Here is a 26,775-nt window from a genome sequence, read left to right as displayed (position 1 = left end):
ATGTTCATTTTTAACACATATGCTTTTTACGAACAGGACCCCAGAGCTCAGTTCTGCCTGTAGGGTGTTTGCTCTGGGAATCAGCCCCATTTTATTCTAACCTGTATTTTCCACTGACTGGTACATCTTCCCATCTGATGTTTGCTAGTGTGATTTCCAGAGCTGCAAACAGTGATGTGATTAGAAACAAAATGGTATAAGTGCTAGACCAGACGCAGGGGGCTGTGATTCAGGATTTCTGGGCTCTGTTGTGCTCCTAACTCATTGTGTGATCTTGAGTGAGTCACTGATGCAGCAAAGCACATCAGCATGTGCATAAGCCCCATTGACTTCAGTTAATGAGTGAGTTAAGCACCCGTTGAATCATGGCCTATAATTTCCCTATGCTTCCATTGCTCAGTCTATAAAATGAGCATAATATTGAACTAACTCAAGTATATTGAGACTTGGTATTTGCAAAGCATTTGGAACTTGTACATTGCCTTGTACCTAAAAATCTCTCAGTATCATTGTTGTAATAAGAAGCGGAAGGAGTAGTGACTTACTACTGTTTAAAAGGTGGATGAGCAAAGGACAGGTCTTGTAGGACTAAGGTTCTATCTACTCTACAATAATGAATAACTCTTGAATAATTGAGTTAGAAGACATGACGTGCACCATGGTCAGCGTTGACCAGGACAAGCCATAATCAACATCGTGTCAGCTGGTTGGGACTGCTTGTGTGAGTCACTCTTCACAACGTGAATAAGGGTTCCTGTAGTGCCTACAATGTCTGTCTGATTTAGTGACAGAGCACAGGAGTCAAGACCTGAAGCCTAGTACTGACTCTGCCACTGGCTTTCTATGCATGTTTTGGCAAATTGCTTAATCTTGCTTGGCTTCAGAGATGGGGATAATATTTCTTAGCTACCTTTGCAGAATGCTTTGAGATCTCTGAAAAGCCGGTGAAGTGTTATGTGCATGAGCATGTGTGCTGGTGCTTTGGGTACGGCAGCACCCCCTGGCTTGAAGTGGTTTCCATTATATACAGGGTTTACAGTTTGGTTCAATGGCTCTCAGCACCCCCACTATACAAATTGTTCCAGTGCCCCTGTGCATGAGAGGAGTATATGTATGTATTTATATAAAAGCACAAAGTATACATACCTATAAAATATAAATACTTCTGGTGTTGCCTTTTCCAGAACAGGCACAATCTCTGATCTGATCTTTCTCTCCCTGGGGAAATAGGCCATCAAGATTGTTGGTGAAATTAGATTCAGAAACTTCCAGGTGCAGTAGAAGGAAGAGCCGTCTCACTAATAATATTCTATTTCTCAGACAGCTCTGTTTACTTTCCCTAGCCCCCTTGATCTTTCTGTCTTCTGTATCCTGAAGGCAAGATAATAAAATATTTTCACTGAGTCTCAATCCAGTGCTTACTGTGCTCTGCAAACAATCGTTCCAGGCAATGGCCAGTACATATTAATTTGTTCATCGGACTGACTTTTGGTGGTGGTTTATCTTTGGTGGAAGGATTAGCTGCTTTAGAAGCACCCTGTATCTTTGTTTCCTGCCTGACAGGGCCATGTTCAAGGCCAGCCTAACCATCCCTGACTTTCATGTGAAGCAAGGCACAGGCTTCTCCGCTAGCAGCTAGCACGGGATGTCATTTATTTTCTCCTCATGCGGGGCCAGCCACTATCTCCACTAATTTTAACTCAAGTTAATCCCATCACGTTATCTTGTGCTGATGCATATTAGCTCTGAGTCTGCTGGGGAAGCAGATGAATAGGAGGAAGTGAACTATATGGGCTCAGCATTATCCCTGGGGGAATTCCACTGAAATCGATGGTGTTCCCCATCGGATAAACTTATCCCCAAGGGATAAACTTGATCCATTATTTATAATCATATCCTCTTTCATCTTTATCCTCTTCTCTGCAACATCTGAAGCCATTCAAAAAAGGGAATTTTCTCGCTGTTGGGTAGAGAAACTGGAAGCATTATGCCATGACAATACTAAGGGCACATCTACACTACCTGCCGGATCGCAGGTAGTGATCGATTTATCGTGTCTAGTGTACACACGATAAAATCGATCCCTGATCGCTCTGCCGTCGATTCCGGAACTCCCACTGCGGTGAGAGGTGGAAGCGGAGTCGACGGGGAAACGGCAGTGGTCGACTCACCGCCGTCCTCACGGCCAGGTAAATCGACCTAAGATATGCCGACTTCAGCTACGCTATTCGCATAGCTTAAGTTGTGTATCTTAGGTCGACCCCCCCCCTCTCTAGTGTAGACCTAGCCTAAGACTGCTACTTGATCCTCCATGCACACCTTACAAGGTGCAAATGTGGGTTTCAACATGAAGCAGGTGTAAGCTGCTAAAGCGTCCTGAACAGTCTTTTTGCAAGAGAAATAACGTCTACAATTCTCCCACAGCATGGTTTCTGGCGTGCTACATGCCTCGGATTGCATGTGACCTTCCTGCATTCTCAGTTCAAATTGCCCTTCTTGCCTGGATGCCATTTATTCCTTGTTTTGACTAGCAGATTAAATAATCAGAGCTCCACGAGATTTGTTGAAGTCTAAGCACCATTGACTGGCACTTGCTCTGAGCCACAATACCTTGCCTTAAGCCTGGATAGAACTGGCAGAGTGCACAGACCATTCTGCAAAAAGATCCCAACTCCATACTGTCTCCTTCCTCTTACTGTAGACGAAATGAGGGAGAGGGAAAGGTCAGCCAAAGACGGTGTTCCCAAGCAATGCAGGGCGACAGCTACAGTGTTCCAGTGGCTAAGACAAGAGGCTCGGGTCCAAAGACCAGCACTTTCTTCCTGGCTCCACTGCTGACTTTTTATGTGGATCACTTCCCCTCTTCCTGCCTCAGTTTCTCCACCTAAGAAATGGGATGATGATGCTTGCCCCTCCTCCTTAAAGCACTTGGAGATCTCCAGATGAAAAAATGTTATATAAAGGCTACGTGTTAAGTATTTTTATAGATCCATTGGGTGCCACATAATGACATCTCTAATTTTCACCATAGATAAATCTGGGTTGTTTTACAGTAGACTTAGCAGTTCCAGCTGAGATTGGGGCCCTGAGCTGTACACACAGAGAGTAAGAGAGAGCTCCTGCCCTAAAGAGCTTCTACCCAGACAAGTCAGGCAAAGGATGGGAGGGGAACCAGAGGTACCACAGTGGGGAAGTGACTTATCCAAGATCATGCAGTAAATAGGTCATTGGCAGAGCTGGGAGTGGATTCTTTGTCTCTCAAGTCTCTGTCCAGTGCCTTAGCCTTTGCACAAAGCTGCCTCTGAAAAGTTAGTAAATCTAGGCTACTTGTGAAGTTGGTTGTTTTGCCGAGTTAGGCTGAAATGCTGACTCGAAGAAAAACAATTGAGAGTTCAGAATGAATTACCCTTTCTTCCAAAGTGGAGTCTTAAAGCAGATTATAAATTCTGGAGCTTAATTTTTCTTCAGTCAATGGTTACTTCAGGCTGCACAGTATGTGCTAGGAGACTGTAATTAAGATGAGAGAATAGTTTTAAATTAGCTCCAAACATTTTTCTTAGCCAGAGTAAGTTTGTCCTATTGAAAAATTTCACCCAGCCATAAGTGCATTTTGTTTGTGGTCCACAGAACCACAAGAATTTTTTCCACCCTCTTAGTTTAATGAGAGGCGAGATGTGATGCAATTGCTGTGTAAAGCGAGCGTTTTGTTCCTGGCTTGTTCCCTTAAAACCTTTCAGGTTCTAGCCTCAGAATTTGTTTTTCCTAAGAGCAGAAATACTTCCTCTTCTATGTGACTTTACTATGTCATTGTCGTTCTTAAAATAGTCTTAGAAAACGTTGTGGTTTGTAATGGATGCAAATTTATTTCCCTCCCTGCAGTATAAAAAAAATCAAAGGGAGGAAGGAGGAAGATGGGGAGAGAAGGGAAATGGAGAAGAAAGAGGGGGGATTTTTCTCTTTGGCAGCATTTCATTTCACTGCTGTAATTTCTGTAAATTACAGCACGAATTGCACCATAGTGTCCATTGCAGAGCATCTACCAAGACTGAAAATGAATCCAGCCTCTGAATGGCGCATGGGAATCTAGCAAGCATTGATTGTCAGTGTTGCAAATCTAGTTTCTTTTAGGGTTGTGGAACAGAGTAACAGGGTGAGTGAAACACTGAGTAATGTTTAGCACAGCAAAGCTCTGCTCGGTTATATTGTTGTAGATCCCCGCCTCAGTCAAGGGCACAGTTTGTAAATGGCAAGTGTGATTCTGGGGCACACACAGAACTAATAAATCTCCTGAAAAGTACAGAGGATCCTCACCTTCGGTTGAATTCAGTGGCAACTGAGGGTGCACAGAACAGGGCAGATCTAGGACTCTCCTAGCGCTAGCGGGGATTTTTTTTTTCTGTGCAAAAAATGGGTTTCATGGAAAATATTTTTTAAAAAATATTTTGGGTAAAAACAAAGTTGTTTTCAGTTTCTGATTGTCAGAAATTGTCTGATTTTGCAGATAGGGGGTGGTTCTTTCTGTGAAAACCTGAAATGTTATCAAAAACAGACATTTCCCGTGGAGTTTTTTTCAACAACAGCCACCACCACCCTTTTCCATGTGGAAAAACAAGTGTAACAGAAAATGATTGACTGGCTCTAGCCCAGCTCGTAATTAAAACAGGACCACAATCATTCCAGAAGCTGTGGAAAGGAGACACATGAAGAGAATTCAAGCTCTGGTTTAAAAATAGTTTGTACAGGTAGTCCTCGACTTTATGACATTCGAGTTACGATGAACGGCACTTACGACATTTATAAATCATGTTTCGACTTTACAATGCTCGATCCGACATTGTTCCTATGGGAAATTCCAGTTATGACGTTTTCGACTTAATTGGTTCCTGAAAATCATGTCTTAAGTCACAAGTCCGAGGACTGCCTGTATTGCATTTAGCGCGGTAAGCTCCTGCATCCCAAGCTTTTAGCATTCTTTGATCATTAGTAGGTGTACATACATTGTATCGCTTCCTGTTTGTCCACCATTGAAACTGAAATGTTTGCCATTGACTTAAACGGGAGCCAGATCAGGCTCTTTTTATTCCTTTTGTGAGAGGCATATGTTTCCATTGCTTCTAGGTGGGTTAGGTTTTTTTAAGCTGTTGCCTTTGTACAAGATCTGTTTCATGCCAACAGCCCGTAGAGTGTCTCATCAATCACGTCAACTGGGCTAAGATCAGTGCAAGATTTTGCTTTACTTCAACCTATTTACTCAAAGTATATCAAAGTACTGATATATTGGAGCACATATCAATATAGAAATGGCTCTTTTTGGCACTGGAGTGCGAATAGACATACTCTCTGCATGGGCATTTGGAAATGGTACTCAGGATTTTCTCTAGAAGAAGTGTTTTTATGTGTACCTTTTGAGTTCATCCAGATTAGTTTCCGGAGGGTCTTTCACATAGAGAAATCCTATATTATCCACCCTGTTTCTGATATTTGTTGAAAACACATATTGGAAAAATGCAAGGTGAATATAGCTGTCCAGATAAGGAACTGAAATGAGTTCCGTTTTTGGCTTTGACGCAGACTTCCTGTGTGACCTTGGGCAAATTGCTTAATCTCTCCTTGCCTCGGGCCCCAATCTGTGTAACAGAATTAATAATGCTTCCTGACATCATGGGGGTTTTGTGAACCCCTACCCTTTACCCCCAGTAGCCCTGAACTGGAGCATGTGCAGGTCGCTCTGAGGAGATGATTTATGTGCAGTGTGGTCAGGGCTAAGAACTGTGAGAGTCTGACACTTGGTCGACAGAGTCTTCAGAGATGTTTGTGAGACACTGATCAGCTCCATAGTAAATCCTGTAAATAAATAAAATGCAACATCTTGCTGTATTCACATGTGGTCTCCGGTCACCAACAGCAACCTTTGTCTTGTAGTTGGGATTTAATATTTGTGTGTATCAATGCTGCTGACTGTAGTAATACAGAAAACAGTTTTAGACAAAGCAAATACAGTAGTTTATATCCTTCCTCTTCTTTCAGAGAGGGACAGAGTAGAGAAATTATTTTTAAAAAAGGGGATGGGGGGGGGTTCCTGCTATGTAGAGACAGTTGTGCATAGCTAAGTACTAATGGTATTAATTACAAGAATGTGTCTCTTTGAAACTGTTTTCATTTGGAGCTTTTTGCCCCTACTAAGACCAGATTTCAGACATTGATACCTAAATAGTACGCTCTAATTATACATTCATAATCAGGTTGGCAATCAGGAATATAACTGCCCATTTTATGTCCCTGGTTGGTGATAGGGACGCAATTTTAAACTGTCCATATTTGGAAATTGTGCCCACAGTACATATAGATAGAGATGGATTTAAGCCACATGTTTTGGATCTAGTTAGCAAAGACCCCAATGTTTGTAGTGTTTGGATCTGGAGTATTGGTTTAGCTCTTTATAAAAGGTAGGACCGTATGCAAAATTCCAACCCAGGTTTAAATTTCAAACAACCTGAATTTCAGAAGTGTCGGGATTTGGGGCTTTGATTGTCTATTAACGAGTGGTTTGATCTTGGCAGTGGCTCAGCAAAGAGGCATCAGACGAGAACTCTTTGCGCATGTTTTAGTGCATGTCCTAGGGGAGTCATTGACTGTGTTAGACTTGAGAGCAGTCCGTCTAGAATAATTTAAGGAATGTAAAGTTGAAAAGTGTTCTCCAAAATCACATGGTGCAGTTGCTTTCCCTATCATGGGGGAGTTAATGTTTATATGAATTAATTGCGCAGGAGGTTAGAAATGACTATCTGCCACCATAATGCTTGTTATCCAGAGCTCTGCAGTCTTGCTTCATGTGGCTATGCATGGAATAATTAAAAGTGCTAAGGTACATTGTCACATCATTGAAACCAAAGAGTATGTATTTAGAAAGTACTTGCTCATTTGATGGGTTGTAGGCCTTGTTTAGGGTTTATTAAACTCTGGCAACAGGTATTTTAAAGAAATCATTGGCGACTGAAGAAATCAAACAATACAGACTTGATGTAAGCAGTCTTTAGATTAGCTGGTATTGACATCTGCTCTGAATTTGGCTTGATACCTTTATGTTCAGTGTTTAATATTAACCATTAAAGTTTGCGCTCCTGTACCCTTTTGTATGACACCAATCTTAAATCTTATGGGTACAGAGAACCTGGGAGCAGATGCCTTTTCCAAGCTGCTCTAAAACAAAATCCCTACACCCCTTTCCAGGGGTTCATTAACAACAGCATAACAAAGTTCATCTCAAGCCTTTTCCCAGGTCTGACTGCACTTGGAGTTCCTCCCTCAGGACTGCTCAGCTCACACTCTAGATCCCCTCTTTCTAGAGAGCCACTCCTACCTCTCATATATCAATGTGTGTAATGAACCACCTGATTCAGTGAACCAGAAGAACCCACTTAACCCTTTCTCAGCAGGATCAGTCCCTGGTCACAGGGTGGTGTGTAGCGGACTAACACTGTAAGCCTGTTAAAGAGACATTTCAGATTTTGTCTTGGTAAATTAGATCTAGTGTCTAGATATTTCTGATATGTTGCCTTGGACAGCAGGCTGTGCCTGATGTTTAGTATAAATCAGGAACTTGCCATAATTCATCTGGCTGATTGTGCAATATTGGGGATGGGGGGGGGGGGAGAATTCCTTCCTGAGCCCTGTGAGCGATCCGTTTGAGAAGCATGAGACTTAATTATTCATCCTACTCAGCACTGCTACAAATGTTGTAACGGGTTATAAAATTCTCCACCCCTTTTTAAGTACATCTACACCTGTGGCTCCGGCTCCCTTGTAGGAGCAACGTGTCATGTATATTATGAGGCACAAGTGCCTGCCCAATTTAATCTGGGGTGGAACCAGAAAAGGGGCATGCGAAATATTCTCATTAATTAATTTGGGTTGGGGAGAGCTTCACAGAGTCATTTGTTTTAATAACATGCTGAGTCAGTATTTTAGAATTTTACATGCTGTTTTGTAATGAAAAATTAAAATGTATCTACTGTAGGAAACTCAAGAGAACAAATTGCCACTTTTGGGAAGCTCGTGGGGGAAACTTACATAGATTATAAGGTCTTTTTGTGTTTGTACAAGCGCCTAGCATGATATTTGTCCTGGTCCATGACCGGGACTCCTAGCTGCTACCACAATACAAATAATAGAAAATAACAAAGTTATTAATATTTATTTGCATTGTGGGGATACTAGAGGAATAGATTAAGCCAAAACCCCATTGTGCTAAGCACTGTACATACCTACATAAATGATAATTGGTGTCCCAAGGTGCTTGCAACTGTGGCCCCGATCTTTAGGTAGACTGCTGCACCCACACACTGATACTTTCACTTCGGCAAGTCTCTCCATGAGGCAAAAAGTCTGTTTGTGGGCTATCAAATCCGAGTCTCCAAATGCAATGCCATGAGTGCTATGCTAACGCAATGTCCCAGAAATTGGTGTGGGTTTTTTGTCGTTGTGTTTTGGATGGATTTTGAGAGTTGGAGTGGAATGGGGTTATGGACAGGACCAAAAGAGCAGACTGCCATGGAAATGAAGCGCAGGGACTCAATTCAGTTAGTGTTCTGACTTTAAAATGTAGTTGCCGATATTGTGTAAACAGAGATGGAGGCCGGGGTTCTAATTAATCACATAGTGTTTCACTCAGGCAATAAGATAAAAGGAACCATTTTGTTTATAATACCAACGAGATGGAAGAGTTGTTGAGGCTGGTGCAAGGAGGGCAGTAAGTAAGAATTAATATGATTAAATTTAGGACAAGACACATTCAGCCTAAATGTTATCTATGTTGTAATAGAATAATTCCTAATAGCATCAGAGCTGAGATTTTAGTAATGTGCAGAGGCCCTGAACAAGGTCCAATATGCTGAGTGCTGTACAAACACGTAATGAGAGACAGTCCCCATTGCAAAGAGCTTGCAGTCTAAATAGACCAGACAGACAGAGTGGCACTGGAAAGAGATCGGGAAGTGGCTTACCCAGAGTCACACAGCAGGTCAGTGGCAGCAGCAAAGATAGAACCCAGGTCTTGTGAATCCTCATCCAGTGCTTTGTCCGCTAGACCATACTGCCTGTCTAGTCTAATCTAATCAAATTCTGTCCATTCCGTATTTAAAAAGCACCCATCACATAACAATTTGGGGGCTGGAATGTATTTCCTAAGGAACTGGTGGAAGCCTCATTGCTTGTAGCATTTAAAAAAACCTGGAGAGTAGAAGATGTAAGAAACAATCGTGCAGTGACACTGGGAGGTATAATAAGTTTCCTAGCAGGTGTTTTCTATGGTTAGATGTGGATTTGATGATGGTTTCTATTGAGTCACCTTTTGGAAGACTTCTTGAGCTCGTGGTTTTTAGCACACAACCAGCCTGAAATTATGATCCCTTTTTCCCCTTTAGGACAACAGGATGACACAATTTCGGCATTTACAACAAATGACCTATTGCCTGATAGAATGGAGATCACAGATACTCTCTGGGACCCTTCCCAAAGATGAGTTGGCAGAACTCAAGAAGAAGGTCACTGCTAAAATTGACTACGGCAACAGGTAAACTCCACTCAATGTTCCACATAGAATCAAGTTCCCAGCTGATGGTCTGAAACTAGGATTCCTGGACAGGCAGTTGGCTTGTGTAATCAGTATTAACCTGGTAGCAACAGCAGCTATCAATGGAGGCAGCATCTCTAAAAATAAAGTCATGGTTTCTTACCTGAGATGATAATTGCATTGCAAAGACTTACTGGCACTTCATTAACTCCTCGGAGTTTCAGTCTAAGTATTAAAAGAAAATCCTCTTATCTGCTGAATTTAGCAGATAGCTCACAGATTTTGCACCCAACCAAGCAACTCTTATTTGTACTAGTTGTTCTGTTAACCTCATTATTAATGACTTGTGTAAGTAAAGGCTGAAAAATTGGGCCCTTCACTGGTTCTGTTACTTTAGTGCTGCCTGAATTTGGTTAGGATAAGAGACAGTGGATAGGATCCTGGGAATTGGGAAGCCTGAATTCCATTCCTGGCTCTGCCACTGACCTCTTGTGTGTGACTTTGGAAAGTTTGTTTCCCCTTTTATCTGTCATGTCTATTGAGCTTGCAAGCTTTTCCGGGCAGGGGCTGTCTCCTACTGTGTGTGTGTGTACAATGCCTAGCATAATGAGGTTGTGATCTTGGTTAGGGTCTGAAGGTACAGTCGTATCACTAACAATAAAATGGAGTCTGGATCCTCTGTTTTGGGGTTAGTGAAGCCAGATGACACTTGTCATCTGTTCATCTTCCCAGCTGTCACAGAGATGGACTCTCCATTGGTTCTTTAAACAAATCCCTCGATTTAAAAAAAAAAAAGTTGCATGAACATCTTCTGTTCCATTTCCGTGCCAACATTAAAAAGACTCTTGAAATCGCATTTGCTTCCAACTTATTGCCAATTATTCTCCCTTTTCACCTGTAACATGGATGTTGCCCAGGATCTTAGGGCTGGATCTGGTGGTGCGAGATGACAATGGAAACATCCTGGACCCAGATGAAACCAGCACGATTGCTCTCTTTAAGTCCCATGAGATGGCATCCAAAAGGATCGATGAAAGGATCCAAGAGGAGAAGGTATGTCCCTGCTTGTTTGTGGCCTTACCCCCATGAAGTCACCTGTACTCTCTGTCTGTGTGTATGTCAGCTGATTTTTTGGTTAAGGGAGGTTATGCTGTCATAGTGGTGTTCTATTTGGCATCAAAGCTAAACTGAATTCCACTGTGCTTCCATTAAAAACAAAAAAGGGGGAAATCCATTTAATGAGGACTGGGCATCCGGCGCTCCTTGGCAGCTTTGAAATTCTGAGATATAACGTAGCTTGCTCCTACCTTCCAAGTTTTGGCATCAGGTGCACGTTCAATAGTAACTGTACGGAATCATCTTTTCAACAGCATCTTAATGGCTTAGGAGCCTGTGTCATTGACTTCCAGCCTATATTCTTTCTAAGATTGCCCTTCCTTGTTCAATGGCTTTCAATGAGACTTAGGCGCCAAAGTGCCACATGAGCACTTTTGGATATTTAATTTAACCAGACGCATTCTTCTTTTTCCTCCTCTAGTTAAAGACATTCAAGTTGTGATGTATTTGTTGTTCTTGTAAACGTATATGTATGTTACATGTATACAATATGAATCACTTTGGTTACCCCACGGTTTCAGGACACAGACACTCCTGTGGTGCAACATGGGTTCATAGAATATCAGGGTTGGAAGGGACCTCGGCAGATCATCTAGTCCAACCCCCTGCTCAAAGCAGGACCAATCCCTAATTAAATCATCCAACAGATTTTTGCCCCATATCCCTAAGTGGCCCCCTCAAAGGTTGAACTCACAACCCTGGGTTTAGCAGGCCAATGCTCAAACCACTGAGCTATCCCTGCCCCGTCAGTCCTCCTATCCCACTGAATGAATCAACCATCAGTCCTGTCTAGAAATTAGTTGAATCCTTAAGGAGACCCAGCACTAAGCTTTATCCCACATGAAGCCTCTGTTCTTTCTAAGGAGACCCCTTCATGTTCATTTGATCTTTCTCTGCAGTCTCTGCAACAGAATTTAGACCTCCGAGGACAGCCAGTTTTCAACACAACACACACTTACAGCCTGTACGTGAACTTCAAGAACTTCGTCTGCAACATTGGTGAAGATGCAGAGTTGTTCATGAGCCTCTATGATCCTGACCAGTCGAAACTGATCAGGTAGGTTGCTGCTGAATGGAAAGTTCCCTCTTGTTCTGTGGTGATTGTGGTGCCCCATAATCTGGTGCTGCAAAGAGGGCTGTAAGGGAGGAGTTGTTTAGGGTGGTTTTCGTCTTTAGTCTTTTGTTCTTTCTTTTGGTTACTCCATCAACAGTGACTTGGGTAAGAATTATTTTATCTCAAATGAGGCCTAAAGCCACGGTCTTGAGCCCATGTGATACTTAAAAATCCCACCACACTTGTTAAAGGGGTAAGTATATTCACACCAGTACCTTAGTCAAATTCCAGTTTGTCCCTTTAAATTCTTCTTATCTTATATCCCCCTGCAGTTTCCTTTTGGACTGAATATATTTTCTTCACTACTTCCCTTAAACTGTGTTTATAGGTTTGGTGTGTTTTGGTAAACAGCTGCCTCTCTACACCCCAGAGGTGACTGCATTTCACCAGTGGGCGAAGTGACTTTCATGTTTTTGAAAATTTTACCTAGTATACATGAATTGCAGAGGTTTATTTTATTTTATTTTATTTATAGTGAAAATTACCTGGTTCGTTGGGGCAGTAATGGGATGCCGAAGGAAATTGAGAAACTTAATAATCTCCAAGCGATCTTTACAGTAAGTCCTGTTGTGTTTGCAGCTTGGAAATTCTCCAATGCTTAGTCATCCACTGTAATATTTATTATTATTATTTACTGCTTCTCTTGGAGAAGCCCCTAGAGTCTCCAATCAAAACCAGTCCTGTATAAATACCAAAACTATTATTCTCCCTTTCCCTTTTTTAATGAGTGCTGTATAAACACAACAGTTATCTTGTATTCTATGGGAGGAAGCTTTTGTATCTGGCAAATGCTGATTTACTTGGCAAGATGACCTGGGTCAACCAGTATGTTACCAAACAAACAGGAAAGTTACGTGCAGTGTAAGTGCCACATCAAAGATAAGCCCTTGCTTTATATTCCTCACCACATAAATCTAGTTTGCCAGGATTTTCAAAGTGATTAGTAATTTTGGGTGACTCCGTGTTTGGCTGCCCAACTGAAACATTGTAATTAAAGGGGTCTGATTTTGAAAGAGTGCAGCATACAGTGCCCTTTGAAAATCAGGACCCTTTCAAGATGTCTTAAGTTGGGCACCTCTTTGCAAATCATGAGGGCCACGGCATGAGGGTTCTTGGTGTGCAAGAACCATACAGACAAAGGCTTTTGTAATCCTTAGCAGAGTAGCAAAGTGGCGAGCTTGAGCAGCAAAGTACAGAAGAGATGACATCTGATATGTTGCTCCTCATTTTAAAACACAAGAGTATTAGTGACACTAGAGTTAATTTTTAAAATGAGAAGTTACGCCTTCCAAAAATGCATGGATACTGATTATGTTCATTAGACATTTGCTCAGGGAAATGGTGTATGCATGCAAACAATTGAGCTGGGTCCACAATTATTTTGCCAGCAGAAAGTTTTCCATGCTTTTTGCTTGGACAGTTAAGGTTGTACGGACAAGCTGGGGTGTCTGCATTTGAAAATGTGCCCCATCATGGTTTTTTTTAATATCTGTAAGGGTATATATTTTTTCCAAAGGCCACATTTTAAAGGTATTTCGGCACCTAAAGATGCAGGTAGGCACTTTCGGAAATCCTACTGAACGTCTAGCTGCATTTTTAGGCACCAAAATAGATTTAAAAATGGGGTCCTAGGTGCCTTGTTTGTTGTTTTCAATTGAATTCTCCTATTTAGGAGGAATTGAGTTTGAGTGCATTGTTGGTTCTGCTCTTTGGTGGGGTTTCTGTGTCAATATTTTGCTCTTAGTTCTGAGTTTGTACAGGATTAGTGAGCTAACTGGCTGGATTGTATAAAATCACTTGTAACCAGCTGTTCATGAAAGAATAACACTTCAATGTAATCATTTGTGGCATGTTCAGACTAGAAACAAGAGTGGCACAAGCTAACTGTCCTGTCATCAGTAGATAGTGCTTTAGTAATAACATTATTTACCATTGTTTCCAGGACTGGTGCTGGGAAGTCTTATTGAAGGACAGTGTGTTGTTAAGAAGTTGCTATGTGTTAAAATTGTCAGGCGCGTGCCATATATTTGCCTTAAAGGCCCTTTTATAAGTGAGATTGTTTTCTTTCTTTCTTTCTTAGAAATGTATTTCCTAGTTTAAATGTGTTTGTCCTTGTCAGATGGCTGGGAAGTGATGAACATTGGCAAATGTCTTTTTGTTTTTTCTACGTTCACAAAGCAACTGGGTTTAATTTTCTCTATTTTAAATGGTTTCTGCTGTTTCTCTAGGACCTGAGCAGCTCTGACCTGATCAGGCCCAAAATCAGCTTGGTGTGTCAAATTGTGAGAGTGGGGCACATGGAGCTAAAAGATGGGAAGAAACACACTGGTGGGCTCCGGAGACCATTTGGGGTGGCAGGTATGAGATGCCGAGCTGCAGAATGCATTAACTGAGAGCGACCATGGTCCAGTGGCTAGGACACTGGCTTGGGAATCTATCCCTGGTCCTGTCATTGAACTTCGGAAAGTCAATTCACTTCTCGCTGCCTGTTTCCCCATCTGTAAAATGGGTATAATAATACTGACCACCCACCTTCGTTAAACCTTTTGAGATTTACAGAGGAAAAAGTTCTCTCTGATAGCTACATATTACTACTGTTTGCTACTTATTATGCCCTCCATGCTTAAACTGCCCAGTTCTAGTCTCCTGAAGCAATGGTATCCCAGTCGATTTTCAGATCCTTATCACAGTGTCATTTCAAGGCTTGGATTTTCAAAGGAGACTTAAAGAGCTAGGTGCCTGGTTCCCATTGAGTTAGGCACCTAACTCCCTTGGACTGCTTTGAAAATCTCGATCTGAAAACACACAGGGAAAATTAAAATTAAACTTTGAAGAAAACAGAATGTGAAATCTAAAGGTAAATTCTTTGCTTTGATCAGATCTTTGTAAATCCCATCCATTCTTATAGGGAAGAATATTCATGCCTAATGCTATAGGCTGGATCTATGAGAAAAGCTGTGTGTGGAATTTGCTTTACCTGCTAAGAGGATGAGAACACTGAAGGCTGGAACTATGTCAATCAATCAGATTAACAAGGCAAATAGGACAATTGACTGACTGAAGAGAGAGTTGAGAAAACTATTATTCGTCTTCTAGGAGGGGAATAAGTATTTTCTGCTTCCACTTGGCTTTTGGAAAGCAGATTGATTTCCTTGAAGGGATCAATAAACAATGTGCAAAGCAAAATTCTACTTAGACCTTGTTTACACCTGGGAAATTTTGGCAAAATTTTCCCATCATTGCAAATGCTGAACTTGCTCCACCAGTGAGAACAACATTGTGAAAAAACTAGTATGGATGGGTTGGTGCTTATGGTTCCAATGCTGTGTCAGCCAGATCTGCTTGGTGCTTAAAAGAACCAGTGGCCCTTTAGGTCTCCCAGATTTGTTACCACTAGTGTAGCTAAACTAGAATTAGCATCTGTTGGGCAAGACATTTTTTCTTTTTCTTTCCTTAACAGTCACTTAGCAGAGGTATAAAATGGTCTTTGTTAAACTTGTCTCATTGCAGTAATGGACATTACTGATATCATACATGGGAAGGTGGATGACGAGGAAAAGCAACACTTTATTCCTTTTCAGCAGTAAGTATTGGACATCAGGGTGAGTCACGGAGCTGTATGAATCAGAACAGATAGTCTTTAGAGAATGGCAATGTCTGTATGGGAGCTTTGGGGTGTATCAAAAAGGCCTATACAGACACATTGGTTAATTGTAGAGTCTGACCCTTTTGAAAGAAAAAAATCTCCAGTCATGTAAAGCCCAAAGTTTGCAGCAGGATGATTGACTCGAGTGTCATCAGTAAAAACCTCATCAGCATGATTTATGCTTTGTGACAGGGAAAACAACCACTGGAAGGGGGATGGCTGGTGGGGTGGTATCATAGCACTAGATTTGAAGTAGACAGACTCCCTGAAATCACACGTTCAAATTATAGAAGGATCAACTGAGGCCAGGTCTATGCTACAGGGTTAAGTCTACCCATGTAGCTGGAATCGACGTAGCTTAGGTTGACTTATTACAGTGTCTATACGCACTGGGTTGACGGGAGAAATTCCCCCGTCAACTTATCTTACGCTGCTCGTTCTGGTGGAGTACCGGAGTCAACAGAAGAGTGATCTGCAGTCAATTTATCGGGTCTTTACTAGACCTGCTAAATCGATCCCCGGTGGATCAATGGCCGCAGTGTGGATCCCTGGTAAGTGTAGACATAACCTGAGTCCAATGCACGTTAGTGGGTGGGTTCTTATAGACAAGACTTCGAAAATCAGAGGCATCATCTACTGTGCATGCGCATTGGGGGTGGGATTTTCAAAAGCAAGTAAATGATTGGGAGCACAAATCCAACTGAATTTCCCTTGCTTTCACCACTGTGCATCATCTGTCTAAGGGTGGAGTAGGAGGAATTGGGTAAAGAGGCTAGAAGTCGGGGATGAAATGATTCCTGGCTGCATGGTTACAATTTCTGGTTTGGAGAGGAGATTCAAGCCCCAGAACCGTGCCTTTCTAGTTAGACTGGCTCTTTGATGGCACTGTTAACTTGTTCAGCATGTTACAGTAATGAAAATGAAGCTTGTTTGGGTAAGCTGAACTATGTTATTACAATCCTAAATATAGCAGTTTGTTTGGTTCAGCCAGCATGTCATTACGAGGGACTCTCAGTGGAGAATTTTTTATTCCTTTCATCACCTGTTTATGAGACTAGAAAAACTGCCCCAAAGGGTGTTTTTCCTTTCCACAATAACGTGGATTTACAATTGTTTTTTGTCTGTCTTCGCTGCAGGGACATTGTAATTAGAGATTAGCTCATGATGCAGAGTTTGGATCCAAATCTAGGCTCTTCCAAAGTTTGGGGGTTCATATCTGGGTGCGGTGGGGTGGAGAGGAAGGCTTGTTAAAGGCTTTGGCTTGTTAAAGACCATAGGGGCCAGATCCAAAGGTCAGAGATGTTTGGATCCAGGACTTTCTTGGCCTTCAGTCTGCCTGCACCCCATCTTCTGTTGTTCCATTTATCAGAATCGCAATGGAAACCTACATCAGGCAGCGACAGCTAATCATGTCTCCTCTAATGACTTCCCATGTGATCGGCGAGAATGAGCCTCTGACTTCGGTCTTCAACAAAGTCATCGCTGCAAAGGAAGTGAATCATAAAGGGCAAGGTACATACGTTGGACAAGGAGCCAGCTTCACAACCTGGGGCAGGGGAAAGGCTCCCTCTCTTACAAAGGAACTGAATTACTTGTGAAGGTTCAGAGATCAAGGCCACTGGAGTCTGTTGCTTCCATTGGGCTGGACTGTGAAATGCTGCTATCCCATCACCAGAGGTTGAACCAGGAACCTCCAAAGCTAAAAGCATGAGCTTCATTAGCTCCCTAGCTGGGCTATAACAGGCTCATATCCTCTGTGGATTGGGCAAGGAGTGGGACTGTAACAGACTCACCAGTGGGTTATTCCATCCTTACGCAAAACAGAAGACTTGTCCATTTCTCCCACTAAACTAGTTTGCCACCAATGTTGTAGTTACCTTGGTAAACTACGCTCCATAGCTTACATCTCCTTTTATCCCACCCCACCCAACCCCTCTGTTTCTCCTAAATGATTTGGATGTGTCTGAGACCTTATGGTTTGGGTTCTGCCACCTTTGCTCAAATTAAATAGTATCTTACTCCAGTGACAGTTCCACTGAAATCACTAGATCTAATTACGGAATTAGGTAATAGTCAGCCATGAGTAAGGCTATGTCCTCACTACGGGGGGGGGGTGTGTGTGTCGATTTTAAGATACGCAAATTCAGCTACACAAATAGCGTAGCTGAATTCGACATATCGGCGCCGACTTACCCCGCTGTGAGGACGGTGGCAAATCGACCTCCGCAGCTCCCCCGTCGACGGCGCTTACTCCTACCTCTGCTGGTGGAGTAGAAGCGTCGATTCGGGGATCGATTGTCGTGTCCCGACGAGACACGATAATTCGATCCCTGAGCGATCGATTTCTACCCGCCGATTCAGGCGGGTAGTGTAGATGTAGCCTAAGTGTTGGAGAATCAGGCCCGGTGGAAACCTGGGGTTGTGTAATTTAGCTGTGTGTTTGAGATACTACATTATATATATCACACAAGAAAATAGTCATTAGTTTTCCCTCCTTAAGCCCAGGGTTAATGGTCATACTATAGATATTGCATTTGTACCAGTAAACATTTATTAAGTACCATATTTTTTCTTAGGCCTCTGGGTCTCCCTGAAGCTGTTACCTGGAGACTTAGCCCAGGTTCAGAAGGATTTTTCTCACCTTGTCGACAGATCGACTGCAGTGGCTCGCAAAATGGGATTCCCTGAGATTATTCTGCCTGGTAGGTACTTTATCTTCATGAGCACAAACTCTGACTTGCTACCGTGCTTGTGAAGGACATAAGAAGACACAGAGATCCTGGATTTACCTGTTGTGCAGAGCTCTGTTCCATAGTTGGTTGAAAACTGTGTGTTGTTTTCCACTAAAATTTTCAAATAAGATTAAAATGTTTCTGTTTTGTCAAAAACTTTCAGCAGAATTTCAGTTTCATCCAAAAAGTGAAATTTTTCAGTTTTGTTTCTGTTATATTTTATTTAAGGAAACCTGAAAAATGTCAATGAATGGAATTTTTTGTAAGAACGTTTCCATTTAGTCAAAAAGCCATCTTTCATCGTGACATTTTCTCCCACCTGCACTATTGAATTCACATAGGGAGGAATTCACCCTGTCAGATAGGAAAGAGAAATACAAAAGATACGAACTTGGTCATGGCATAATGGAATATGAAGCTCCTTTGTCCTTTATTCATGAGTCCATTTGTGATGATAAACAGAGGTGGTGTGTGGAAGTCATGCATGCAAGGATTATTAGCAGGAAGATTGGTACATGATAGAGTCTGATCCAAAAACTGAGGTGAAGATGAGACCAGTGTTTCAATCTAGAGCTCCCTTGATATCATTCAAGGATGTGAAATAACATGGTCAAAGTCCCATGCTGGGGTGTGAAATGTTAGCCCTGTAACTTCCCCCAGTTGGCTGTCCATGAAAAGCGGCTCACTGGGAGTCTCTTAACGTTTCAGGTGATGTTCGAAATGACATCTACATCACTCTGATACAAGGGGAGTTTGACAAAGGGAAGAAGAAGACTCCCAAGAATGTAGAGGTCACCATGTCTGTGCATGATGAAGATGGCAACCTCTTGGAGGTAGGGTGGACCTGCTTGGATGGTGGGTGACAAAGATGTTGCTTTATGCATGTAGTGGGCTGCTGCAGGATCTCCAGCTGAGATGGCCCTTATGGAGATCCTATGTGCAAGGACTGTGTGATGGTTCAGTTAAGGTAATTCTAGGGGACCTCTGTGATTGCATTGCTGGGAAAAGCAATAGAAAATGTGATGGACATGCCTGTATTGGTTGAAGGATGGATTAGATGACATAATGGATCTTTTCCACCTCAAACATCAATAGGAGGCATAGGCTATAGGTAAGGTGAGTGCAGTGTAGTGTAGTGGTTAGAGCATGGTTCTGGGAATCAGGGCTCCTGGGTTCTGTTCTTACCTCTGCTACTTTTATTTTTCTTCCTCCAAACTTGAGCCTTAAGGTTCAGTTAGTTACGTAGGAAACTCAACTGCTGGAGCACAGCTAAAGGTTGCACACCTTTAGCAGCAGGTGTCTAGATTGTAGGCTTGACAGTAATTTACCAAAATAAACAGGTGTCTCACAGAGGCCTCTTCATGCTGAGCTTTAGTCCTCGGTATAACCCTAGATTATTCCAATTTCTTATCCAATGAATTTTAGGGCTCAGTCCTATTGAACTTACACATTAATATTGATGTAAGGAAATCTTTGAAGGTCAGGAGTAAAATTTTCTAAAATCACCAAAATGACTTAGATGGCTAAGTCCATTTTCAAAAGTGATTTAGGCTCCTAAGTCCCTAAGTCACTTTTGAAAATGGGACTTAGGCTCCTAAGTCACTTAGATGCTTTTGAACATTTTACCCTAGGTATTTTTTCCTGACTTTATTTGCTCTTCACCTTCTGCTCATCTTTTTCCCCAAAGAAAGCTATCCATCCAGGCGCTGGTTATGAAGGGATCTCCGAATACAAGTCCGTTGTTTACTATCAAGTCAAGCAGCCTTGTTGGTACGAAACCGTAAAGGTGAGTGTGTGCATTTTACAGTCCTGCTCCCTTCACATGGAGCCTAAAGAATAGGACTAATCAACAAACCTTGAATCAGCAGAGGACATGTAGAGTAGCATGTTGTCCTATGTGGTCTAGAGAGACAGTGTTGTCTGGTCTTTCAGCAAACAGGACTCTGGTCCACTTTCAGCTGCAGCTGAAGGATTTCAGATGCAGCTAAAGGATTTGCTAGAAAAGGTATCATCGCTGGATCTGTTGTGTGCTTCTAAAAACCATCTGCACCCTTGCTGTAGACAGAAGCAGAGTATCTTTGGGATAACTGAAGGGTTTAACTGCTAATCTGAATTGGATGGGGGGGGTCTCTGAAATGGAAAAAACAGGCCTGCTTTTCTGCACTTGGAATCCTGGTAAAATAAAACCTTGAAAGGCCCTTCCATTTACTTCCTAAACGTTTTTCGTGATGGAAGAGAGAGAGGGTCCTGGATTCCAGACGTTATTGAAGCTCTGATTGATTGCATAACCCTGACCAAGCCAACTGGCCACCTGTACTTCTATAAGATGCTGCATCTGAGAAGAGCTTTCCCACTAACATAAAGTACAAATGCATATATATTTGTGCATGTATGTGTATATACACATGCGCACACACACGCGGAGTAATTTAAATACCTAGGTACCAATGGATTCAGGACTGAATGGCTTTAGCAAATGCTTTCATGAAGATAGTGCAAAGTGGATTGGGGGTAAAGTTTTCAAAAGAGCCTAAAGGAGTTAAATGCTCAAACCTCATTCAGTTTCAATGGCATTTGCATGTTGAATTCCCTGTGATCCTTTGAAGATCTTAAACAGAACTAGAGATGAGTTTTCAAATGTAGGGCCAGGGACAAGAACTCCTGGATTCTCTCTCTAACTTTTCCACTGATGTGTTACATTGGGTAAGGTACTTCATTTCTAACTATGCTTTTCCCATCTGCAAAATGGTTATAAGACTTTGGGGTGAGGAGTTGGAGCATGTTATGAGACTTGCTTTGTTAGTGTTTGTAAAATATTTTGTGTTCCTCCTAATCAGAGGTATATGAGAAGCCCTAATTATTGTTCTATTTGACCCCTCACGTAATGTTCAGGTGTCTATTGCAATTGAAGAGGTCAGTCGTTGCCATCTGAGGTTTACGGTCCGTCACCGATCATCACAGGAATGTAAGTACTTGAAGTGGAGACCAGGTCCCCCTCCCCCCCATGTATATTGTGCACTTTGTAGCCTAGATATGTTTCTAAATGTCCCGCAAAGATGGAACCAGCATTTGGCCTTCCTCCTAACTGTAGTCTGCTGGGAAGGGGATGGTTCAGAGTTTGGCATTGGCATGGACAAGCAAGGGAATGCTTTCTGATGAGCCCCCTCAACTTAATGGGTGAGCAAAACGGGGCTGCTATTCTAAGAAAACAGGCTTTTCCCACTGGATTTCCAGCACTTTTGCTTCTGATTCTGGTTGGAAATCCCACAGCAGCAGCCGCCTTTCTTGGTGTGTTTCGGCATTTCCACTCCCGGATTGGAAGCAAGAAATGGGAATGACACATGCAAACGGAGGGGAGGGGGGGTAGAAATAGGTTTTTTTTGTCTATAAAAATGGGAAACAGGACTGCCTGTCTTTGGTGCCGAGGAGCTGAACTACTCATTTTATTTTTAAGTCATTTACAAAAGTCAGTGCCGGAATGCGCTGTGACTCAGGTCTTGATGGCCTCGTTGCAGGAGGACTTTAGGTCAAATTCATGAGAGGCTAATAAGAAAGTTAAATAGCCAGAAATCTCATGAAGCTATTTCAGAGCAGTGGGCGGCCCCATGAGATCAGATCAATAGCCTGAGAAACTGATCCAAAAAAGGCGGTAAGACACTGTAACAGAGCCTCCTTGGTCCTGCTACTGACTCGGTCAACAAACCGCGCAAAGACCCTAGTGCTGGTTCAACACCCTGTGCAGTTTATTTATAATTGAGTCCCACCACTTTCACAACATACCCTAGTGCCTTTTCAAGCAGGGGGAGAGCAATCTCTCTCCCCCTCACATTGCCTGCTTTCCCCCTTTTCACTTCCTTCCTGTGCCTATTTGTGGGCTCTGGCTAATCGCTTCATTAGCCTTTCTGCCCTGCCCCACCTACAAATTAGGCACAGGTCTGCCTCATCAGTTCCAATCTGCTATGCCTGATTGGAGCTGCTGTGAACAGAGTGCTGACTCAGGGTTTCCTATCTAGCACTCTGTCACAGACACAAATCCATAGAGTTAAATGCAAGATGTGGTGCCAGATTTGCAAAGATAGAGGTAGTAGGTACGAAGTCAGAAATGCATGCATTTGCATTCACAATTCCTATGATTACATGTACAAGTGATTATAAGCTGCTTGGGGCAGAGACCATCTCTTTGTTCTGTATTGGTACAGTGCCTAGCAAAATGGGGCCATGGGCTATGACCAGAGCTCCTAGCTATTGGAATACAAATAACAAAGACATTAACATTTAAGGCTGTGATTCGCAAAACTGCCTAAGTGATTTGAGTGCTCAATTATCATTAAAATTAGGCCTCTTTTGGAAAATGTCAGCCTAAACCTCTATGCAGAATTGCTCTGTAGGGATGCAAATTGCAGTGCCTTTCTTCTTGCATCTACCCATTGAAAATTTGGATATGATGAAGCATTAACAGGGAAGCTTTCCCATCTTATTGTAAAAATGGTCTAATGTGCCTCGAGGTGTGTTGCAATGAAACAGTGCTTTTTAAACAGAAGTTATTACTCTTGCTTTGTTCCTTAGTAGCAGCAAGTCACAAAGAACCTTTCCATGGTTTGGGAGCTGGGAGATAATCCAAGAGACAGACTAGAGGCCCCTCTGAGTGAAGGTTATGTTCTTTCTCTTTGCAGCCAGGGATAAATCGGAGAGAGCTTTCGGGGTGGCCTTTGTGAAACTGATGAATGCGGATGGAACAACTCTGCAGGATGGCAAACACAATTTAGTCGTTTACAAGGTAGTTTGGGGGGGAAAATCCTGTGGTTGTGCAATTCTTGTACTAGTTGAAACATCTTTCCCAGCCATGTGTGTAGTCTCCTGGTAACACAAGCCTTTCTTTACTCTGTTAACCGCCAGAGTCTGAGAACCAGTGACACACTAATTTGTGGTCATGATAAACCGCCATTAAATAAGGTTGCACTGGGCAGACCTCTGATCACTTTGACACAGGTCTGATACATTCTTGTTGTAGCTTGAGAATCCATTTTGCTTGTTTGCTATATTTGGCCCCGTAACCCAGACAGCCTATAGAGAATGGGCATGGAGTCACGTCTTTTCCCTTTCTGCCTTTAGGAGGAGCTGTCTTTGACAAGGGGAGAGATACTGTGTTTTCAGGCACAGTAACAGAAAGTTAACCACTGCAGAGAACCACAAGGGTATTAAAGTGATAGTAAAACCTCTCTAATCTACACATTATAATCTGCACTGGCAAAGTGGCAGTCGCTTCCTATCCTCCAGCAAAGATTTAATAGCGACTCATGGAGTGAAATCTCCCAGTACCGGGATGTCATTAGTGTTTTATAATGTAGATAAGTGGACCCCAACGCGGTGCCTGCTGGGGCATCTATGTGTGCCCACCTACTGACAAGGGAGCACCCCGCTGCCGAGGAGTGCAGCCGCTGAACAAGCAGCCGCCGAAATGCTGCCGAGAAGCGGCAACGTCAAGAAGCATCGCCGCTGAAATGCCGCTGCTTTTCGGCGGCATTTCGGCAGTGACGCCTCTTGATAACGCTGCTTCTTGGCGGCATTTTGGCAGCTGCTTGTCTGGCTGCCGCGCTCTTCGGCGGCTAGTCGTCAGGCACCTGCCACACTGAAAAGGTTGGGGATCACTGATGTAGATAATACTACAGTACATTTATGAAGTGCATTGCTACCATGTTAACTTCCATGGTATCATTAGATAGGATAAAATGTATCAGAGAGAGAGAAACTCATATTTCAGGGTGTAAACAAAGCCACCGGAAGCTTTGGGAAGGTTTCCCAAGTGGGCAGGTTATGCCATTGTGGGTTTCTTGTTCCTTCATTTGAAGCATCTGGTACTGGCCACTGTCAGAGATGGGATACTGGACTGGATGGGCCACTGGTCTGTTCCTGTATTCCTGAGAATATCTATAGATAAATTACAACACGGAGAGAGGAAACCTGGTCCGGTGGTTAGGGAACTAGCCTTAGACTTGGGAGATGCGGGTACAAGCTCCTGTTTTGGGGAGAAATCACTTAGTATCTCTGTGCTTCAGTTCCCCATCTGTCAAATGGGGGTGACAGCACTTTCCTACCCCACGGGGTGTTGAGAAGATAAATACATTAGAAGATTGCAGGGTGCTCAGATACTCTGAGGATGGAGGCCAGATACATGCACAGTTTAAAAAGAATTCCAGTCCATAGCAGATGTGAAAACTGCTGAAAAAACATGCAGTTTGCTGCTGTGTTGGAGAGCATTTGTAGCTAATGAGTCTGCCTGCCTCCTATGTGGACAAGGACAAGATGGAGTATTCTCAGTATCTGAAATCATCCTCCCCAACTATGTTCTATCAACAGGGCGATAACAAGAAAATGGAAGACGCTAAATTCTACTTAACTCTTCCTGGCACAAAAGTAGAGGAGGAGAAGGTTGGCCCACCAGGCAAAAACCTGCACCACTCGTCCAACTTCACGCCCACTAAAGACAGCACGAAGGACAGCTTCCAGATCGCCACTCTTATCTGCTCCACCAAACTGACCCAGAACGGTAGGTCTGGCACTAGCAGCGGGGTGGGCGCTATGCTGTGCTGGGAGAACTGTCTGCCAGGTGAACGAGGCCCTCCCCCCGTACACGAAGACTCTCTTAGACACTATTAGGTTAGAGGCTACTTTAACCTACACCTTCCTGTTAGGGGGTTAGCAAGTAGAGCAACTCTCTTCTGGTCCTCCAGTGTGAATCATAGAAATGTGGGGCTGGAAGGGGTCTCGAGAAGTTGTCAAGTCCAGCACTGTATGCTGAGGCAGGACCAAGTAAACCTAGACCATCCCAGATAGGTGTTTGTCCAACCTGTATTTAAATACCTCCAATGATGGGGATTCCACTACATCCCTTGGAAGCCTACTCCAGAGCTTAACTACCCATGAAGTTAGAAAGTTTTTCCTAATATCTAACCTAAATCTCCCCTGGTGCAGATTAAACCCATTTGTCCTACCCTTCAGTGTACGTGGCGAACAATTGATCAGTCCTCTTTATTACAGCACTGTATGTATTTGTAGGCTGTTATCAGGTTCCCCCATCAGTTGTCTTCTCTCAAAACTAAACATGCCCAGTTTTTGTAACCATTCCTCATAGGTCAGGGTTTCTAACCTTTGCTCATTTTTGTTGCTTTCTTCTGGAATCTTTCAATTTTTTCCACATCTTTCCTAGAGTGTAGTGTCCAGACCTGGACACAGCACTCCAGGCTTCACCCCAGGGACAATTACCTCTTATGCGTGACACTCCAGTTAATTCACTCCAGAATATTTGCCTTTTTCATGGCTGCAACAACACTGTTGACTTGTCTTCAATTTGTGATCCACTATAACTACCAGATCCTTTTCAGCAGTACCACCGCCTAGCCAGTTATTCCCCATTTTGTAGCTGTGCATTTGATTTGTCCTTCCTAAATGAAGTATTTTTTATTTGTCTCCATTGAATTTCATCTTGTTGAATTCAGCCCAGTTCTCTAATTTGTCAAGGTCATTTTGAATTCTCATCCTGTCCTCTAATGTGCTTGCAACCCCTCCCAGCTTGGTGTTATCTGCACATTCTATAGGTATTCAATTGGAGACAGAGCCAAAATCAGTGGCGATGGGTAAAATATGTGTAGGGGTAGGTCACATATTAGTAAGTGACTCTGAGACTGTCAGTTTAAATCTAGAAGGGGAATCAACATACTATGTGGTTTTGGGGTGGAGAGAGTGTAAATTATGCCAACTCAGACTTCCTTTAGACTCTAAATTTGGCCTTCTGTGTCTTGATTGCATATTATGTGTCTGCTCTTCCTTTAAAAGGTAGTGATCAAGTTTATTTGCAGACAGTGGTTGAGATCTTCAGAGCAGTCTAGGGGATTTACATACACATCTACTGGTAGCTTTCATGGAAGTTGTGTCTAAATCCCCTAGACTGTTTTGAAAATCTCAACCACAACCTGTCACTGAATTTGATGTTCCTGGATGGTCCAGAGCTGTGATCAATGAAGCCCACAGCTTAACTTGCTTCCTAAAAGAGGCTTAAAGTGTAGCTTTAAGAAGCATTCTGAAAACTCTGAAGTAAACGTAAGAACATTTGTCAGTCAAGTCATTCAGTATGATGGGTGTCCTCTCTTAAGTACGTGAGAAGTCTGCAAAATCGCATGTTTCATGTGCTAGGATTTAAAATCCATAGGTGTGCCTCTAAGAGCAAGGGCAATTCTGGCAAAATCGAAACAGCCATTACAAAGTAGTATGACTCATTTCTTATAAGCTGATACTAAAAATAAGCACCGTTTCCATTTCTTTATTGGTCTGCAGCCATTAGGGTAAATCGGCTCTGGTGTTCTTTGTGATCTGTCACTAATTGTCATTGTTCTGTCCTTGGTAGTTGACCTGCTGGGTTTGTTGAACTGGCGTTCTAACTCTCAGCACATAGCGCACAACCTAAAGAAGCTAATGGACGTGGAAGGAGGAGAAATTGTAAAGGTACAAGATCACATCTTCTGTTGGTGTACATAGAGATTTACATCCCAATCTTGCAAACACGTAGACATGTGCTTAACTTTTAAACCTTGACTACTTA

The 26,775-nt window shown here is 42.7% G+C and overlaps 1 protein-coding gene across 3 annotated transcripts in view; it reads left to right on the top strand.

The window, feature by feature from the left end:
- The window catches only part of DOCK5 (dedicator of cytokinesis 5), a 129,204-nt gene that overhangs the window by 46,114 nt on the left and 56,315 nt on the right, over nucleotides 1-26,775 (top strand). For all 3 annotated transcript variants that reach the window (XR_006172206.2, XM_008168669.4, XM_042840285.2), the window contains 14 exons: nucleotides 9,423-9,571; nucleotides 10,489-10,624; nucleotides 11,587-11,744; nucleotides 12,277-12,358; nucleotides 14,030-14,159; nucleotides 15,312-15,384; nucleotides 16,817-16,959; nucleotides 18,024-18,149; nucleotides 18,888-19,012; nucleotides 19,867-19,965; nucleotides 21,072-21,144; nucleotides 22,853-22,956; nucleotides 24,537-24,726; nucleotides 26,581-26,678. Coding sequence is in view for 2 of the 3 variants with exons in the window: in XM_008168669.4 (XP_008166891.2) it covers nucleotides 9,423-9,571; nucleotides 10,489-10,624; nucleotides 11,587-11,744; nucleotides 12,277-12,358; nucleotides 14,030-14,159; nucleotides 15,312-15,384; nucleotides 16,817-16,959; nucleotides 18,024-18,149; nucleotides 18,888-19,012; nucleotides 19,867-19,965; nucleotides 21,072-21,144; nucleotides 22,853-22,956; nucleotides 24,537-24,726; nucleotides 26,581-26,678 (1,686 nt within the window). In the remaining variant the exon portion in view is untranslated. The remainder of the gene's footprint in view (nucleotides 1-9,422; nucleotides 9,572-10,488; nucleotides 10,625-11,586; nucleotides 11,745-12,276; nucleotides 12,359-14,029; nucleotides 14,160-15,311; nucleotides 15,385-16,816; nucleotides 16,960-18,023; nucleotides 18,150-18,887; nucleotides 19,013-19,866; nucleotides 19,966-21,071; nucleotides 21,145-22,852; nucleotides 22,957-24,536; nucleotides 24,727-26,580; nucleotides 26,679-26,775) is intronic.

Source organism: Chrysemys picta, chromosome 2 (assembly GCF_011386835.1).
Source record: "Chrysemys picta bellii isolate R12L10 chromosome 2, ASM1138683v2, whole genome shotgun sequence".
In the NCBI taxonomy this organism is placed as follows: domain Eukaryota; kingdom Metazoa; phylum Chordata; order Testudines; family Emydidae; genus Chrysemys; species Chrysemys picta.
Note: the sequence above shows the minus strand (reverse complement) of the source record. Positions and strands in the feature narration are given on the sequence as shown.